Genomic DNA, 17,418 nt, shown 5'->3' with positions numbered 1-17,418 from the left:
GTCCTTAGGTCTAAAGTAGGTCTCTTGTAAACAGCATATAGATAGATCTTGTTTTCCTATCCATTCTGTTATCCTGTGTCTTTTGATTGGGACATTTAGTCCATTGACATTTAGAGTGAGTACTGAAAGATAAGAATTTATGAGCATATTTTTTTTTTTAAGTTTATTTATTTAGAGAGAGACAGAGACAGCACAAGAGGGGGAGAGGCCGAGAAAGAGAGAGAAAGAGAGCGAATCCTAAGCAGGCTCCACACTGTCAGCTCAGAGCCTGATGAAGGGCTCAAACTCACAAACTGAGAGATCATAAGCTGAGCCAAAAATCAGGAGTCAGATGCATAACCAACTGAGCCACCCAGGCACCCCTGGATGGGTATGTTTTTTAAAAGAGTCCTTGTATTTTAGATATCATATTGAAATATTATGGATTAAGGCATATGTCTGAGACTTGCTTCAGTATAGTTGGGGGTGGAAGAGATAGTTGGATCTATTAATGAAACAAGATTGGGCAGAAGGGGCCATTTTTGAAGTTGGATGATGGTTATGTGGGGATACATTATACTGTTGTCTCTAGTTTTATATATGTTATAATAAAGTTAAAAATATAAAAAAGGTTGTAACTAGAAGGATGATCCTCTTAACTTTTTTTGCATGATGATTAGTGAGGCTCTTAGGGCTGTGTCAAGAGCTTTCACAGCTTAAAACTGGAATCCAGGAAAAGAAAAAAAACACATTTCCCTTTGAGAAGATGTTTATTCAGCCAGCCTTGCCTGACAAAATTTTCCCAAACTCTGCTCACCCCATCTCACCCCGTCAGTCTGGATTAAATATCATCCTCTTTTGTGTTCTCTAAGTACCCTCTACATACTTCCACGGTGTACTTAACTGTGTATTGTCTGGGTCTCCCACTTTCCAGATTATAAATTCCTTGAAGATATTAACCTTGTGTATTCATCTTTATTCATCTATATGCTCCCCTCATCACTGCATTAAACATTGGGTTTGGTAAGCTCTCTCAATAAATTGCTGAATGAGCGATAGGGAACTGGATTTGTGCTGGTAAATAAAATGTTGGGGCGCCTGGGTGGCGCAGTCGGTTAAGCGTCCGACTTCAGCCAGGTCACGATCTCGCAGTCCGTGAGTTCGAGCCCCGCGTCAGGCTCTGGGCTGATGGCTCGGAGCCTGGAGCCTGTTTCCGATTCTGTGTCTCCCTCTCTCTCTGCCCCTCCCCCGTTCATGCTCTGTCTCTCTCTGTCCCAAAAATAAATAAAAACGTTGGAAAAAAAATTTTTTTTAAATAAATAAATAAATAAAAAATAAAATGTAAAATATAACCCCCTACTTTCTCCATATTCTCAGTAAACCCTTTTCTGAGGACTACTAAGGTATAGCTGCAGAGCTTCTTTAAATTTTTCATATTCTGCCCATCCTCTGGCAGAAGTGCTAATGAAAGATAAGTAAAGGGTAAGTAAGCACTGTAGCAAAATGGAAAATAGGTTTCTGCACAATCAAATGTTGCTGATTTCCATTCATTACCAGGGTATATAATGCAATGAAGTCTTTTCAGATGGCTTTCTGTACTGTTTTGCTGCATTCTGTGTATCAGAATTCCCCTTCTATATGAATTCCTTTTAGTCTGTCTTCTTGGTATGCAATAAGATGGTAGTTAGAATGTAACCTCCTAGGGGCACCTGGCTGACTCAGTCAGTGGAGCATATAACTTTTGATTTGGGAGTTGTAAGTTCAAGCCCCGTCTTGGGTGTATAGAGATTACTTAAAGATTTTTTAAAATCTTAAAAAAAATAATAATAACCACCTAGAAAAGGTGGCAAGAAATACTATAAAAATAATATTTGGTAGGGTTTCTGGCTGGCTCAGTCAGTAGAGCATGCAACTCTTGATCTCAGGGTCGTGAATTCAAGCCCCAATTTGGGCATGGAGCCTGCTCAAAAAAAATTTTTTTTGAATGCGATTTTGTGCTATGTAGAGTGTTATCTAGCAGTTTCCTAGTGGGCGACAATCTCCATATAGCAGACTTTAAGAAGTCTACAAAATTTTATAACTGGGAGAGACCTAAGAGACTAATGTGGTTTCCTATTTTCATTCCGCTGCCCCCATTAAAAAGAACAGCTTTTTGTATAATCACTATCTTTTTGCTGTCTTAAAATATTGCATATTATTTAGTCCCAAAATCTGGGCTAGTTTCTAAACTAGTACTTTCCATATTTAGACTATTGAGAAAATAGGACATACAAGTAACAACTCTTATCTAAAATGAAAAAAAAATGGATAATTATCATTTTCTTTTGGTCACATAGTGTTGGATGATTTCTCATTTTTGGAAAGCAGCAAAATAAGTCTTAAACTTTAAAATACAATTACTGGGGTGCCTGGGTGGCACAGTCGGTTAAGCGTCCGACTTCAGCCAGGTCACGATCTTGCGGTCCGTGAGTTCGAGCCCCGCGTCAGGCCCTGGGCTGATGGCTCAGAGCCTGGAGCCTGTTTCCGATTCTGTGTCTCCCTCTCTCTCTGCCCCTCCCCCGTTCATGCTCTGTCTCTCTCTGTCCCAAAAATAAATAAACGTTGAAAAAAAAAATTAAAATACAATTACTGGATATCTTAACCTTATTAAAGACTTAAAGATACTTTATTTTCTCTTTAGGTCGTACGGGACTATAATCTTCAGCTGTTTTTACAAGAGAATGCTGTATTTCACAAACCCCAGCCCTTCCAGTTCCAACCCTGCGACAGTGATACTGTAAGGGAATTCCAGATTTTCATTCCATTTGTTTAAGCAATGTTTGTGTTCAAATGACTGTTATCCTCGGACTAGACAGAAAAAGCTGAGTGTGTGTCTCCTTAATTTTATAACAAAACTGTGAGTATGCAGAGAAACTGACATTTCTTCTTTCTAAAATGTGACTAAAACCCAGTATCTTTATGCAAGCAACTTAAACAAGGTTAAATTATAAGACACGGTACTGGAAACCTGCAAACTGAACTGAGGGAAGAAGAAAAAGTACTCAATAAAATTTTTTTTTCAATTTAAATATAAATCATACTTTCTATCCATGAAATTCTTCACATGTGCATAGTTCCAAAGAAACCAGTGGTTAAATTTTAACCAGAATAGAATCAATAAACAGAGGAGTGAATATGTGCCTGCAAATATTTTGTTTGGCTTTTGAAAAAATTACAGGCCCTTTATAATTCCTTTCAGATTTCTTAGAATGTCAGAGCATTAACGTAAATGCCAAATTGGCAATTTTGAAAAAGCAGATATTAAACATACATTTTATCCTTGAGCTAATGAAAAATGTTTGCCATTATTTAAATTAAAAAAAAATAGAACCAAAATGCTAATTTGATAACATAAAGAAAGGCAATCAACTTCTACAAGTTGAAAAAGCACATGTTGGCGTATCTAGCACATTCATTCCATGTAGGCAGGCCAAGAGGGAAGTGAAATTTTATTCATAAGGTCTCTTAGTAAACCTAGAATCAGAACCAGGGGAATTTATGATCTCAGAATTTCATGCTATCAGTTTAATAGAAATCTTTGCTGGAGATATCTTCATTACTTTTCTTACATTTTAAGGAGCCCTGTTAGTGGCTATGTAAAGAAATATAGGAAATCAGCATTTTTCTCTAGATTGTAACTCTTGCCCTTTATATTAGTGCCCTTTTTATCAATCTGCTTTTGCTTAATCACCCAGTGACATTGTCCTATAATTTGACTTCTTTAGCTGAAAGGAATAAAGCTGGGCAATAGAAGATATGGGGTATGGACAGGTTCACCAAGCTTGACTTAAAACTGTGACTAATACTAAATTATTTTATCTTTGCCCATTTTCCTCAAAAACTCAGAATACTGTAGACTCTCGTCTTACTTGTCCAAGGCTCAACTACAATCTGAAATCCTCCTTTGTTTCTAGACACTGTGCTAAATGTTCTTAGCTGTGTGTCCCTGTTAACCTGAAGATTCTAACTATGCTGTTTTCTGTCCTTGTGCAATCTTTACTGGGCAGAGTTTAAAAGCTGCCCAGCTGGTGGATATTGAGCTCTCCCCTGTCAGTGCTCTGAGAATGACCATAGCTGAGGTATATGGGGGGTGTGGGTCAAGGGTGGGGGAGATGGGATGTGTGGGTTTGCATGTTAATGAAGGGTGGGACTGGTATTGGTATTAAGAGTGTGTGTGTGTGCGTGTGTGTGTGTGTGTGTGTGTGTGTGTGTGTGTGTGTAAGAGGCCACTGAATGCATAAACTGGGGCTTTCCATTTTCCTTAATATAAATTAAGGTTTTCCTTTCCTATTTATAGTGAAAAGATTGAACTTCTCATTTTTCATCTTGTCTGAAGCACCTTAGTTTTCCTCAACAGATGTGCTGGAAAGGATTGTAGAGCTAATCTTGCCTTTATCAAGGAGAAAACTGAAGCCTTTTTTAATATGACCCAGTTCAAATTGCAGTATTTTTCCTGCAAAAGTCCAAACTGTCAAATTAAAACAGTCACATATTACTGTCAAAGTTAATTAAGACATGAAATGATTGTTACCCCCCACCCCGCCTTTTTTTTTTTTTTTTTGGTTTATCTTTTACTTGCTGTTGAATCGAAATTTCTTGTCATTTTATTTTAATATATGATTTTTTTTTATTTTGTTAACATTTATTTATTTTTGAGACAGAGAGAGAGCATGAAGCAGGGAGGGTCAGAGAGAGAGGGAGACACAGAATCTGAGACAGGCTCCAGGCTCCGAGCTGTCAGCACAGAGCCCAACGTGGGGCTCAAACTCACAGACTGCGAGATCATGACCTGAGCTGAAGTCAGACGCTTAACTGACTGAGGCACCCAGGCGCCCCAATATATGATTATTTTGCCTTATGCCTTAAAATGATATACCAAAAAAAAAGAAAAAACTGAGCAAAATGGTTTTATAAAGACACAGTGGTTATGAGTAACAATGATGAGTGGCAAGTTTTGTTTCATGTGACATAATTGCTATCTCATGGTTAACACTGAAAGAATTCCTTGTCTTTATTTCCATATAGAGTTACTGATTTCCAAAGTGCCCTGTCTTTATATCCTCAAATAACATTTTTCAGATGATACCAGTAAGTCAAAAATCCTTTCTAGAAAGAGTAATTTTCACCTTTTTTTGCTGCAAGTTTTTAATGCAAGATTATTCCAAGAAGGATATGAGATGTACCCTAAAATTTCCCTTCCTCCTTCCCCAAAATAGGATGTTCTATGAGGGAGAATTGACAAGTACATATATTAAGACCTCAATTTTGGAGAGTCATTCAGCTGTCAAATGGGTCATGCTTGTTTTAGAGATTCATACAGGTGTCGTACAGTGAGAAATCATGGGCTTTGGAGTCAAATCCTAGCTATGCCGTTTGCTAGCTGTGCTTACTTTATTTATGTGTTTATATATATTTCACCTCTCTGATTCAGCTTTGTCAGATATAAAATGTTAAAAACTTTACTTGGTTTGAAAATTAAATGAGCTTCTTTAAGCATTTGACTCTATATGCCTAGCATACAGGTGGTACAGAATAAATGTTGACTGTCTTTCCCCCCCCCATCTTTCTACAAGACAATCATATTTCACTTTTTTAGGTTTTGCCCCTAATTGCTATAGGAAATACCAAAATATCAAATATGGAAGACAGTATAAAGATAATGAAATCTTATAACACTTTTGTAATCCTGGCCCCTCTGCTCTTAAGTCCCGTATTGATTGTCCCTTGGGACTTCTGCTCTCCCTTTGTATTCCACAATGTAGGTCTCATCAACCTCTCTGTTAACAGTTTATGAACTTAAAAGGCAATCTGTGTGGAATAAACAACAGCCAGTAGCAAACAATTAGTGTCCATTCTTACTCTTATCATAAGAACATAACTGGTACTTTTCAGTACGTCTGCCCTACATACATCTCAATGTCCCTTCCATTACCAGAACTAGTGATGTGTGCCTTTAAGGACATTTCCTCACATCCTATGAAAAGGACCTCCTATCCTATTTCAGCCTGGGATGGGATGGTATAATACAGGAAACACACATGTCTACATAAAAAGACAGAAAAAACCTAAGGAAACTTTTCTCCCAAATTTTCTGGTGAGGATGAGAATACCCTTTCCTGAACTGCAAATAATAAGATCTTCACAGATATCACAAACTGACATTTTTATCACAGTGTCACAAATATAAAAAAAAAAAAGCTGACAAATTCCTGATACGTGATCTTTTCCTGTTATTTTAGCCACTACTCGTGATATTTAATTTTACTGTCTAAAAATTAAAAGTTATAGTAAGGGGCACCTGGGTGGCTCAGTCAGCTGAGTATCCGACTTTGACTCAAGTCGGGATCTCATTGTTTGTGAGTTCAAGCCCTGTATTGGGCTTGCTGCTTTCAACCTATCAGCTCAGAGCCTGCTTCAGATCCTCTGTCCCCCTCCCACTCATCCCCACTTGTACCCTCTCAAAAATAAATAAAAAATAAGTAAATAAAAGTTATAGTAAGTAAAACAGCCATTTGCTGTAATTTAGGACTTTTGCACATTAAATTTTCACTTAAGTGTGGCATTTTATGCATCTATTAAAAATATGTGCAATATATATAAATCAAACCAACATGCTGTATACCTTAAACTTGTACAGTGATGTATGTCAATTATTTCTCAATAAACCAAGAAAAAATAAATATTTACCAAAAATTATCCTTGTCTATACAAGATTATATGGGATCAATATACCCTACAGGTAAATTACCTGAAAATTCTCATTGTTAATGAGTGGCTTTATCTGCTATTGGAAATCTTACATTGCATATGCAGTGCTATAGCATTGACACCTGAACATGATAGCACTGTGATAGAGAATTTGTGGAAAATCCTACTCGTGGGTAAATAGGTACCATCCTCCTACCCATATACTGACCACAGTATCCAAAAATGAAAGGCTCTGATTATAGACCTGAGTGTTGCTCTCCAGAAACAGCAGTGCTGGCAGTCAGCTGTTCAGAGGAGGCTGTCCTGTGTTCTTCAAAAAGGACTTACTTGCTCTTTGTTGAAAACCTACCACCTATATAATGAGTCTTGGTGCTTTCTCTGGTTTGGTGCTTTCTCTAACCATCCACATGTATCCAGAGCTTTCCATAGATGCCTTGGTACCGACACTAAGGAGACTGGAACATTCATTTTTTTTATCTGGCCTGAGATTATAGCTCTTTTTTTTTTTTCAAACGTTTATTTATTTTTGGGACAGAGAGAGACAGAGCATGAACGGGGGAGGGGCAGAGAGAGAGGGAGACACAGAATCGGAAACAGGCTCCAGGCTCCGAGCCATCAGCCCAGAGCCCGACGCAGGGCTCGAACTCACGGACCGCGAGATCGTGACCTGGCTGAAGTCGGACGCTTAACCGACTGCGCCACCCAGGCGCCCCCTGAGATTATAGCTGTTAAAGCAAAGTCTCTGTGAGACTCTGTGAATAAAGACATATTCTCATGTGGCTTTTCCAACCAGTCATGCCTCAAGATCTGTTTAGAATGTCAGATACAAGCATTTTTATTGTTTTTCATTTTGCTTTCATGTCATTACTGAAGGGCATGATTGTCTCTTAGAATTACTTTTGGTATTCTAACACCTCTAGTGTGCTTCCCTAAGAGACTGTACACACTCAACCCAGCTATCCAGATGAGTTCCTGCATCTCTTCTAAGCACAAGAGCTGCCATCCAAGTGTAGTCTGCTCCACTTCTTTCCAAGTTGTGCTATATATTTAGAATACGTGGCTTAGAGGGCCACAATCTCTCATCAAAAGTCTTCAGGTCAGGTGTGTTTCAAAAATCAGAATTTTTCGGTGCTTTCAGCAGTACATATACAAAAATTAGGACAATACAGAGAAGTTTAGCATGGTCCCTGCTCAAGGATGACACACAAATTCATGAAGCGTTCCATATTTTTTAAAAACAAAATATTTTGAATCAATCAATCAGTAACATAGGTACCATTTTTAGGATTTTTAGGGGTGCCTGGCAGGCTCAGTTGGTAGAGCATATGACTATTGATATGGGGGCTGTGAGTTTGAGCCTACATTGAGTGTAAAGATTACTTAAAAATAAAATCTTTTTTTTTTAATGTTTGTTTATTTTTGAGAGCGAGGGGGAGAGAGAGAGCGCGCATGTGTGAGTAGGGGAGGGACAGAGAGAGAAGGAGACACAGAATCCGAAGCAGCTCCAGGTTCTGAGCTGTCAGCACAGAGCCTGACACGGGGCCCGAACCCACAAACCATGAAATCATGATCTGAGCTGAAGTTGGATGCTTACCCGACTGAGCCACCCAGGCACCCCAAAAATAAAATCTTTTAAAAAATAAAATAAAAGTAAAATAAAAATTTTAGGTTTTAGAAGAGTTTTCTGTATATCGTATATTGTATAACACCCTAGCAAGGTATGGGGAAGAACTCCCTGATCAAGCACAGTATTTTTGCAGTAAAACATTTGAATAGGCGTACTAAGTAAAATAAATAAGAATTATGAATAACCTCTCTTCAGTTCAAGTCAGATTTTGCCCTAAATGAGCTGTGACTCCAAACTTAACTAAAAAGTAAAATCTGATTTTCCAAGTATTTTGAATTTCAAAATTATGGGATTTTGAACCTATATAAACACGAGTACTAGAAATACAATAACCTATAAAAATCCAGATGCTTTTTACTTGCAAAAGCCCTTTTCAGAAGAAGTGAAAATTAACTTCCTGAAATAACAGTATATTATTAAATTTCATAAAAAATAAAATGGATTAAATATTTAGCACAATAAATATAAACTAAAAAATACAAGTAGTACAAATCCCTTGAATGAGGGTTAATAACTAGATTGTTCCTGGCACATGACATTGGCTTATCAACCCTAACGTTATCTTTTTTTTTTAATTTTTTTTAACATTTATTTATTTTTGAAACAGAGACAGAGCATGAGCAGGGGAGGGGCAGAGAGAGAGAGACACACAGAATCCGAAGCAGGTTCCAGGCTCTGAGCTGTCAGCACAGAGCCCGATGCGGGGCTCGAACTCACAGACCACGAGATCATGACCTGAGCCGAAGTGGGACGCTTAACCGACTGAGCCACCCAGGCACCCCACGTTATCTTTTTTTGAAATTGGTTTGAAATGCTTGTATTTTACTGTGTTCTTGGTTTTCATTCATCACATATGACCATCTCTTTATCTCTCTTTTGAATGGTTATATTTTGGTAACAGAGTTGAAAAATAATGACAATGTTTCTTGTGTGAAAATCAGCTTATCTGTCCCTACTCACTTGGCCCTTCTGAGCATATGCTCTGATAACTTTCTGAACATTGCTGTGTCCCTATGTTAATCTTAAAGTGAACTGAAATATCTTTAAAGTTATTTAATAACTTTATAAATTTGAAAAGACTATTTTAATACTATATTATATAAAAATTGGTAACTTAACGTACAAAACTCAGTTGCATTTCTATACAATAATGAAGCAGCAGAAAGAGAAACCAAGGAATCAATCCCATTTACACTTCCACCAAAAACCATAAAATACCTAGGAATAAACCTAACTGAAGAGGTAAAAGATCTGTATGCTAAAACCTCTAGAAAGCTAATGATGAGAGAAATTGAAGAAGACACAAAGAAATGGAGAAACATTCCATGCTCATGGATTAGAAGAACAAATATTGTTAAAATGTCAATACTACCCAAAGCGATCTATACAGCCAATGCAATCCCTGTCAAAATAACACTAACATTCTTCACAGAGCTAGAACAAACAATTCAAAATTTGTATGAAACCAGAAAAGACCCCAAGTAGCCACAGTAATGTTGAAAAAGGAAGCCAGGGGCACCTGGGTGGCTCAGTTAGTTAAGCATCCAACTTTGGCTCAGGTCACGATCACACGGTTTGTGGGTTCAAGCCCTGTCTTGGGCTCTGTGCTGACAGCTCAGAGCCTGGAACCTGCTTTATATTCTGTGTCCCTCTCTCTCTCTGCCCCTCCCCGGCTTGCACTCTGTCTCTCTCAAAAATAAATAAACATTTTTTAAAAAACTTTTAATGATAAATAAGAAGTTGTGGTTTATATACACAATGGAATACTACGTGGCAATGAGAAGGAATGAAATATGGCCTTTTGTAGCAACGTGGATGGAATTGGAGAGTTTTATGCTAAGTGAAATAAGTCATACAGGGAAAGACAGATACCGTATGTTTTCACTCTTATGTGGATCCTGAGAAACTTAACAGAAGACCATAGGGGAGGGGAGAGAAAAAAAAAAAGTTAGAGAGGGAGGGAGCCAAACCATAAGAGACTCTTAAAAACTGAGAATAAACTGAGGGTTGATGGGAAGTGGGAGGGAGGGGAAAGTGGGTGATGGGCATTGAGGAGGGCACCTGTTGGGATGAGCACTGGGTGTTGTATGGAAACCAGATTGACAATAAATTTCATATTTAAAAAAAAATAATTCAAAAATTTTAATATTGCTAGTCTCTGAAGGCCTTCGTAAACTCATTTGAAATAGTTTGGCTTTTGTTTTTCTAAAAACAAAATGAAATCAGGGGCATCTGGGTGACTCAGTCGGTTAAGTATCAGACTCTTGGTTTTGACTCAGGTCATGATCTCACAGTTCGTAAGTCCAAGCCCCACATCAGGCTCTGTGCTGACAGTGCAGAGCCTGTTTGGGATTCTCTCTCTCTCCCTCTCTCTCTGCCCCTCCCCTGCTAGTGCTCTCTATCTCAAAATAAATAAATAAACTTAAAAAAAAAAAAAAAAGGATGTCTTACCTCTAGGTAAATACCTACCCAAAGTTTCATTCAAAGGAAATTTGTATTTTAGGAATGCCTTTTTTCAATATTACTGCCTTTGTCTATTTTATCAATATTAGCATTAACTAAATAGAACAGTTATTGGGACATAAGACATATTAGGTCATAAGATAGCAAGGAATCTGAAGTCAAAAAGATCTCAATATAAGCTCTAAATTTGCCACTTAATGGCTTTAGGAAAGACACATACCATTTCTAAGCCTAGAATTCCATACCTATAAATTGAGAATCTCTATTAGGATTATTTTGAGAATTAATGAAATAATACATGTAAAGCAGTTAGCAGAGAGCTTAAATATGCAATAAATGGTACCCTTTTAAAAAATTAACATAACTTTATGGTTTTCTAATTATAAAAAAGCATAAAATAGGAAGTTTTCACCTGAACTGTCTCTATTCAAAGGTAACCACTGATAGGATTTTGTTAGTAGCCTTCTAAACATTTCTCTGCAGGAACATACTTATGTCGATGTGGACACAGAGCTCTATGTAAATAGACTTATACAGACATGAATTAAACTTTTTTTCTCATTATGCCATGGCTATCTAATATTTGCAGTATCTACAGTTCCTGACCATCTCAGAGATTTGACATCCTGCACCTCCCATCAAATAGTTAAAACAAAATTTTTTTTAATGTTTATTTTTGAGAGAGAGAGAGAGAGACAAAGTGTAGGCAGGGAAGGGGCAGGGAGAGAGAGGGACACACAGAATCTGAAACAGGCTCCAGGCTCTGAGCTGTCAGCACAGAGCCCAGTGCAGGGCCCGAACCCACAAAATGTGAAATCATGACCTGAGCCAAAGTTGGATGTTTAATGGACTGAGCCACCAAGGTGCCCCAAATAGTTTTTATATTGCTCATCCCCAGTGCCTCCTAAGAATTATGTCCTGTCATGAATTTAAAATTACAATTATGTTTTAAGAATGTTTTTTAAATCTTTAAAAATTTATTTATTTTGAGAGAGAGAGAGCATGAGCACCAAGCAGGGAGGGGCAAAGAGGGAGAGAGAGAAAGAATCCCAAGCAGGCTTTGCACTGCCAGCACAGTCCAGCACCAGGCTGGATTTCACAAACCATGGGATTATGTATGACCTGAGCCAAAATCAAGAGTTGGATGCTTAACTGACTGAGCCACCCAGGTGCCCCAAATATTTTTTAAAATTTTATGGAGGCCCTTCTACTCTTGGGTTAGGCTAGGCTTTCAGATGATGCTAAGAAGACATTTGGTGCTCGGAGCAGTAGCAGTAGAATAGCAAATCCCTGAGTCTCTTTTTTTTTTTTTTTTTTTTTAATATTTATTTATCATTGAGAGGCAGAGCATGAGAGGGGGAGACACAGAATCTGAATCAGCCTCCAGGATCCAGCTGTCAGCACAGAGCCTGACGTGGGGCTTGAACTCACCAACTGAGAGATCATGACCTGAGCCGAAGTCAGACGCTTAACTTACTGAGCCACCCAGGTGCCCCTCTCTGAGTCTCTTGCCCAGAGAAACACAGTGTTACCACTGCTTACAGATAAGGCATGAGTCAGTCTGTTATATTAAACTTAATTGCAGCAGTAGTAAGAATCTGAGATTTCATCTCATCTTTAGATGTCTTGATTTTCAGGTGAGAAAGCTAAGGCCTAGAGAGGAGGTGAAATACGCTAGTCAGGATGACACAGCCAGGTCCCTTTGGGGAATAAACATACAATGTAAATGTATTTGAAGAATAAATGTACTTCAGATTTCAATGGCTACTTTTTAAGGAACAAATAAATTTCATAAAATAAAAGTTATAAAAATCCCTTAATTTGGAGATCCAAAAAAACTTCCTTCCTCAGTTTTCTATTTTGAATGAATTTTATAGTGGGCATTTAAAGAAGAAAAAGGAATCCTTTTATTGTACAAGGGAGAGAAGGATCTCAATCTTAAGTCCACTTTGAGAACCTACATTAAAATACATGACAATAAATTAGTTCTCTTTCTTCTTCTGTTCTTCCGTATACAAAATAATCTTTCTTTTATCAGTTAGGAACTGATTCTAATGTATGTTTATGTCTGGTAATCTCTTTAAGCACCATTCCAGTAATCTGGTGGCCTCACTTTAGAATAAAGGCATTAGGTTTTATTTGTTTAGCCAAATTTAACTGAGGGTTCAAGTCCTCAAATTGCCTAAAGACAAATGGGAAGCATACATGCCAGCAGTCACAGTATAATGTGATATTTGCCTGACAGTAGCCACTCAATAAATGTCTGACAAGTGAATAGGGGCACCTGGATCACTGAGTCGGTTAATCATCCAACTCTTGATTTCATCTCAGGTCATGATCTCTCAGTTGTGAGATTAAGCCCCGTGTTGGCCTCCGTGCTTTCTGAGCATGGAGAGATTTTCTCTCTCCTTCTCCCTCTGTCCTTCTGTATGCACATGCATGCATGTTCTCTCTCAAAAAAAAAAATAGGTAAATAAATGTCTAACAAATGAATAAATTAATATAATGGAAATATGTTAAAAAATGAAGGACCCCCTGAGTCTTTCTGCAAAGTCAGGGAATGTTTCACAGAGAACATAGCACTTGAACTGAGATTTGAAGACATACAAAAAACAATAAGGAAGCTATATTATCTGGAGGGAATAGCATAGGCTTGTTTTTAGATTTACATTTATTTCCCAGGAAAAGACCTATTTGCTTTTGTAATTTTTTTTTTTTTTTACTAAAACTTCTATGATTTCTAAAATCTAATGTTTCTGAAGATCTCAAGGATCACATTTACTGGACCTAACTTATCAAAAACCCAATCTGACAAATGACAAATGAAAAACTACCTACCCTATACTTAAAAATTGATAGGAAAGTCCTTTTACAGCATTTCTCTTCAGTTTATAATTTATTTGAATTATTTTTGTGCCACTATTTTTCTGAGAATTGTGATATTATTATTTATGTCTCTTTAAAAATAATCAAGTTCAACAAGCGAATTTTTTCAGAGCTAGGCTACAGTATTGTTTGGCACATAATTTTTAAGTTCTCATATTCTGCTTCAGGAAGATAACAATGCTCTTGAAATATTTGTGTTTAATAGCTTATATATGTTATTCTTGTATGTTTCAACTACATTTTTAAGAGGTAAAGGAAAAATGTTAAAAGAATGAACTAAAGATTAAATTAGCTAACATTTCAAAAAGAAGCAGTCACTAGCAGTTTCTTTGGTAGAATCAACCACTGCTAACACCACCATCTGATCGACACTGGATCCTGATATATATCAATCTCAGATGATAGCGGTGGCAATAGAACATTTCTCTGTGTATTGTTTAACACCCTGGGACGTGTTTGCCGTGTATGAAATTCCCATTTGCCTAGACCTGAGTTGTAGGTTGCTTCCATTTGTCTTTCCATGGCTTGATTGTAAAATTCATGAAAAAAAATTAATCTGAATTTGAACTATAAACTCATATCTCCCAGTCAGTGGCATTTGTTGTCTGTCCTGACCATTGGGCACTCCTGTCTGAGTAATAGTAAACCCAAAGAGAAAGGGGGGAAAAACCCATCTTTGCTTCCCCAGCTCTTAAGCACGAGAAATATTCCATTAAAAGACACAAATTATATGTGGACAGGTAGGGCTATGGCCTTATCTGCAACTAGCACATTTAAACCCATTTACCTATTCCTAAAATGTTGCTCAGTAATGAAAATCCAATTTCTCCATCAACTGTCTCCTTTCTCATCTGATCTACTCCCTAGAAGTTCATTCACTTTGAGATCTGCCTTGATCTTTCAACATATCTTCAGTCTTATTTCTGATTCACTTATTGGGCTAACAAGAACCTAGAAATTATTTGGAATTTCTTGTTAACAGTAATGAGATTTTGTTTTAAGTAATTTTCACCTGGGTCTTTAGCATTAACAATTACCATTTATAGGATACTTAATATATATATGTACTATAAGAGGATATTCATAATATGAACTCATTTATCTTAATAACCCTTATGAAATAGGCATTTTTACCAATATTCAGATGTAAGTAAGACTCAGATTAATAACATGCCCAAGATCATAAAGCTAACAAATAGCATAGAGAGAATTAAAACTAAGTCTGTCTGACTTAAAAACCTAAACCTGGGCTCTTGAAAATACACGTTTCTGGCATTCCATTTATACATTAGATTCCTCTGACTAATGTAGGCTGCACTTGAAGTCTGCATCCAGGGATTAACATTTTAACCCTGATTTCTGAGGATGGATTAAAATTTAAATGCCTAGATCCTTTTACAAAGCAAAATATAATAATAAAGGTGATTCCCAGATTCCTAATAGCCCAAAGAATGAATCAGAATATAAAATGTATGGGAATGCAAGCTGGTGCAACCACTCTGGAAAATAGTATGGAGGTTCCTCAGAAAATTAAAAGTAGAACTGCCCTATGACCCAGAAATTGCACTACTAGGTATTTATCCAAGGCATACAGGTGTGCTGTTTTGAAGGGACATATGCATCCCCATGTTTATAGCAGCACTATCAACAATAGCCAAAGTATGGAAAGAGCCCAAATGTCCATTGATGGATGAATGGACAAAGAAGATGTGGTGTATACACACACACACACACACACACACACACACACACACACACACACACACACAATGAGTATTACTTGGCAAACAAAAAGAATGAAATCTTGCCATTTACAACTACATGGTTGGAACTGGAGGGTATTATGCTAAGCAAAATTAGAGAAAGACAAATATATGACTTCACTCATATGAGGACTTTAAGAGACAAAACAGACGAACATAAGGGAAGGGAAACAAAAATAATATAAAAAGAGGGAGGGGGACAAAACATAAGAGACTCTGAAATATGGAGGACAAACAGAGGGTTACTGGAGGGGTTGTGGGAGGGGGGATGGACTAAATGGGTAAGGGACATTAAGGAATCTAGTCCTGAAATCATTGTTGCACTATATGCTAATTTGGATATAAATTTAAAAAAACTAAAAAAGTAAAAGAAAGAATATAAAATGTAATTGTGAAGTTGCTTAGATTTTGATTTTGATTCTTTTCCTCTATTTCAATGCATTTATCATTGTATAATCTAGCTTTAACTGAAATGTCTGCATAGAGTAAAAGTTTTTCACCCTTGCCTACAATCCTCCCAACAGAAATACTGTTTTAATCCAGTTTAACAAATTCTCCTTTACCAATTTTGAGCTTTGTAGCCTTAGAAAAATCAGTTTTCTAAAATCTATCCACTGTAAATTTTGCTTCTATTAAAATCCTCTTTGGATAATTCATATTTAAGAAATTGTTTGCTTTCCCAGTTTTACATTTTTTCATGGGTTCTTAAGAATTTAGGGGAAATTGAAATAGTTTATTGGTTAATAGTTCTGATTCTGGAATCAGACTTGTGTAATCAAAGTCGTAACAATTAATATCTGGTAGACACCAGAAAGTTTACTTAACCTCTCTGAGCCTCAGTTTTCTTTTCTATCAGGTGGCTGTATGACCCATCTCATAAGGTTGTAAATATTACATGAAACACTTTTCACAATACTTTGTACAGTAGAAGTTAAACTATTACTGTTGTTAATTTAGATTTTGAAGTGTGTTCTTTGTGAAACAGAGTAATAGTATTTTAGGGCTAGAAGAAACCCTTACTGATCATTTAATATAGCACCCCTATATTTCCTATGACACTGAAGTCCAGAGGAAGGGCAAAAACTGGTTTGAGGGGTTTTGGTGAATTGGTTATGGACCTAAAACTAAAGTAAACCCAGTATTTTCATGGACAGAAAGCTTCTGTTGCTGTTACTGTATTATTTTGTTCTTTGTGCTTCTACCCATTGATTCTTTTTTTTAATGCCATTGAAACGATTGGGTTGTTTCTATTTCAACTATGCAACTATTTAATGTCATAGTAGATTGGCATGAATACTTTTTTTTTTCTTCTTTGGTTAGCTAGCTTTTCTTCACACCCAGTATTAGAGATGCAGCTTTGATATTAAGCAGTATAAGACAAAACAAAACAGAAAAACCTGTGGTCATCTATGGTTTCATTCCGTCCTCTTAGTTTTCTGCTGATGTTCTGACATGAGACATTGCTTCCCACAGTAGTGGAGCATGGCTTGGTTAGAGTGCTGATTAAGTGAAGGCCCTCTGGTCCACTTACAAACAGTAGTGAGTTCAGTACAGATAACAGTATTTGGTCTCTGTTCTCTCTTACGTTGTAGAGCCGACAATTAGAATCAGAAACTGGAACCACAGAGGAGCACAGTCTAAACAAGGAGGCTCGAAAATGGGCTACACGTGTGGCACGTGAGCACAAAAACATTGTTCACCAACAACGGGTAAGTGCAGTAGAGAGTCTTAGGCTACATTTAGCTTAAGCCAAATGTCAGACCAATTTAATGAGTTGAGTTCTATTAATGTGAAAAATATCCTATGTTTTTTTCTGTAATTTCTCACCATTCAGCTGTATGCTCTCAGCTATCTACTTAGCTTGGAAATTCCTTAAGCCTGGGGCGCCTGGGTGCCTCAGTCAGTTAAGCATCAGATTCTTGATTTCGGTACAGGTCATGATTTCACAGTTCC

At 37.1% G+C, this 17,418-nt stretch overlaps 1 protein-coding gene and 1 non-coding gene across 5 annotated transcripts in view; both read left to right on the top strand.

The window, feature by feature from the left end:
* FCHSD2 (FCH and double SH3 domains 2) overlaps positions 1–17,418 on the top strand; it is a 310,380-nt gene that overhangs the window by 237,608 nt on the left and 55,354 nt on the right. For 3 of the 4 annotated variants that reach the window (XM_040489259.1, XM_040489257.1, XM_040489260.1), the window contains exons 10-12: positions 2,660–2,755; positions 4,026–4,097; positions 17,058–17,174. In XM_040489259.1, coding sequence (XP_040345193.1) covers positions 2,660–2,755; positions 4,026–4,097; positions 17,058–17,174 — 285 coding nt within the window. The remainder of the gene's footprint in view (positions 1–2,659; positions 2,756–4,025; positions 4,098–17,057; positions 17,175–17,418) is intronic. The other variant, XM_040489261.1, reaches the window with a different exon arrangement.
* Positions 7,855–7,958, top strand: LOC121039545 (U6 spliceosomal RNA). The gene has a single exon (XR_005794829.1). It is a non-coding gene; the product is annotated as a U6 spliceosomal RNA (small nuclear RNA).

The sequence above is a fragment of the Herpailurus yagouaroundi genome, unplaced genomic scaffold, assembly GCF_014898765.1.
Source record: "Herpailurus yagouaroundi ecotype Mexico unplaced genomic scaffold, PumYag 180, whole genome shotgun sequence".
Lineage (NCBI taxonomy): Eukaryota > Metazoa > Chordata > Mammalia > Carnivora > Felidae > Herpailurus > Herpailurus yagouaroundi.
Note: the sequence above shows the minus strand (reverse complement) of the source record. Positions and strands in the feature narration are given on the sequence as shown.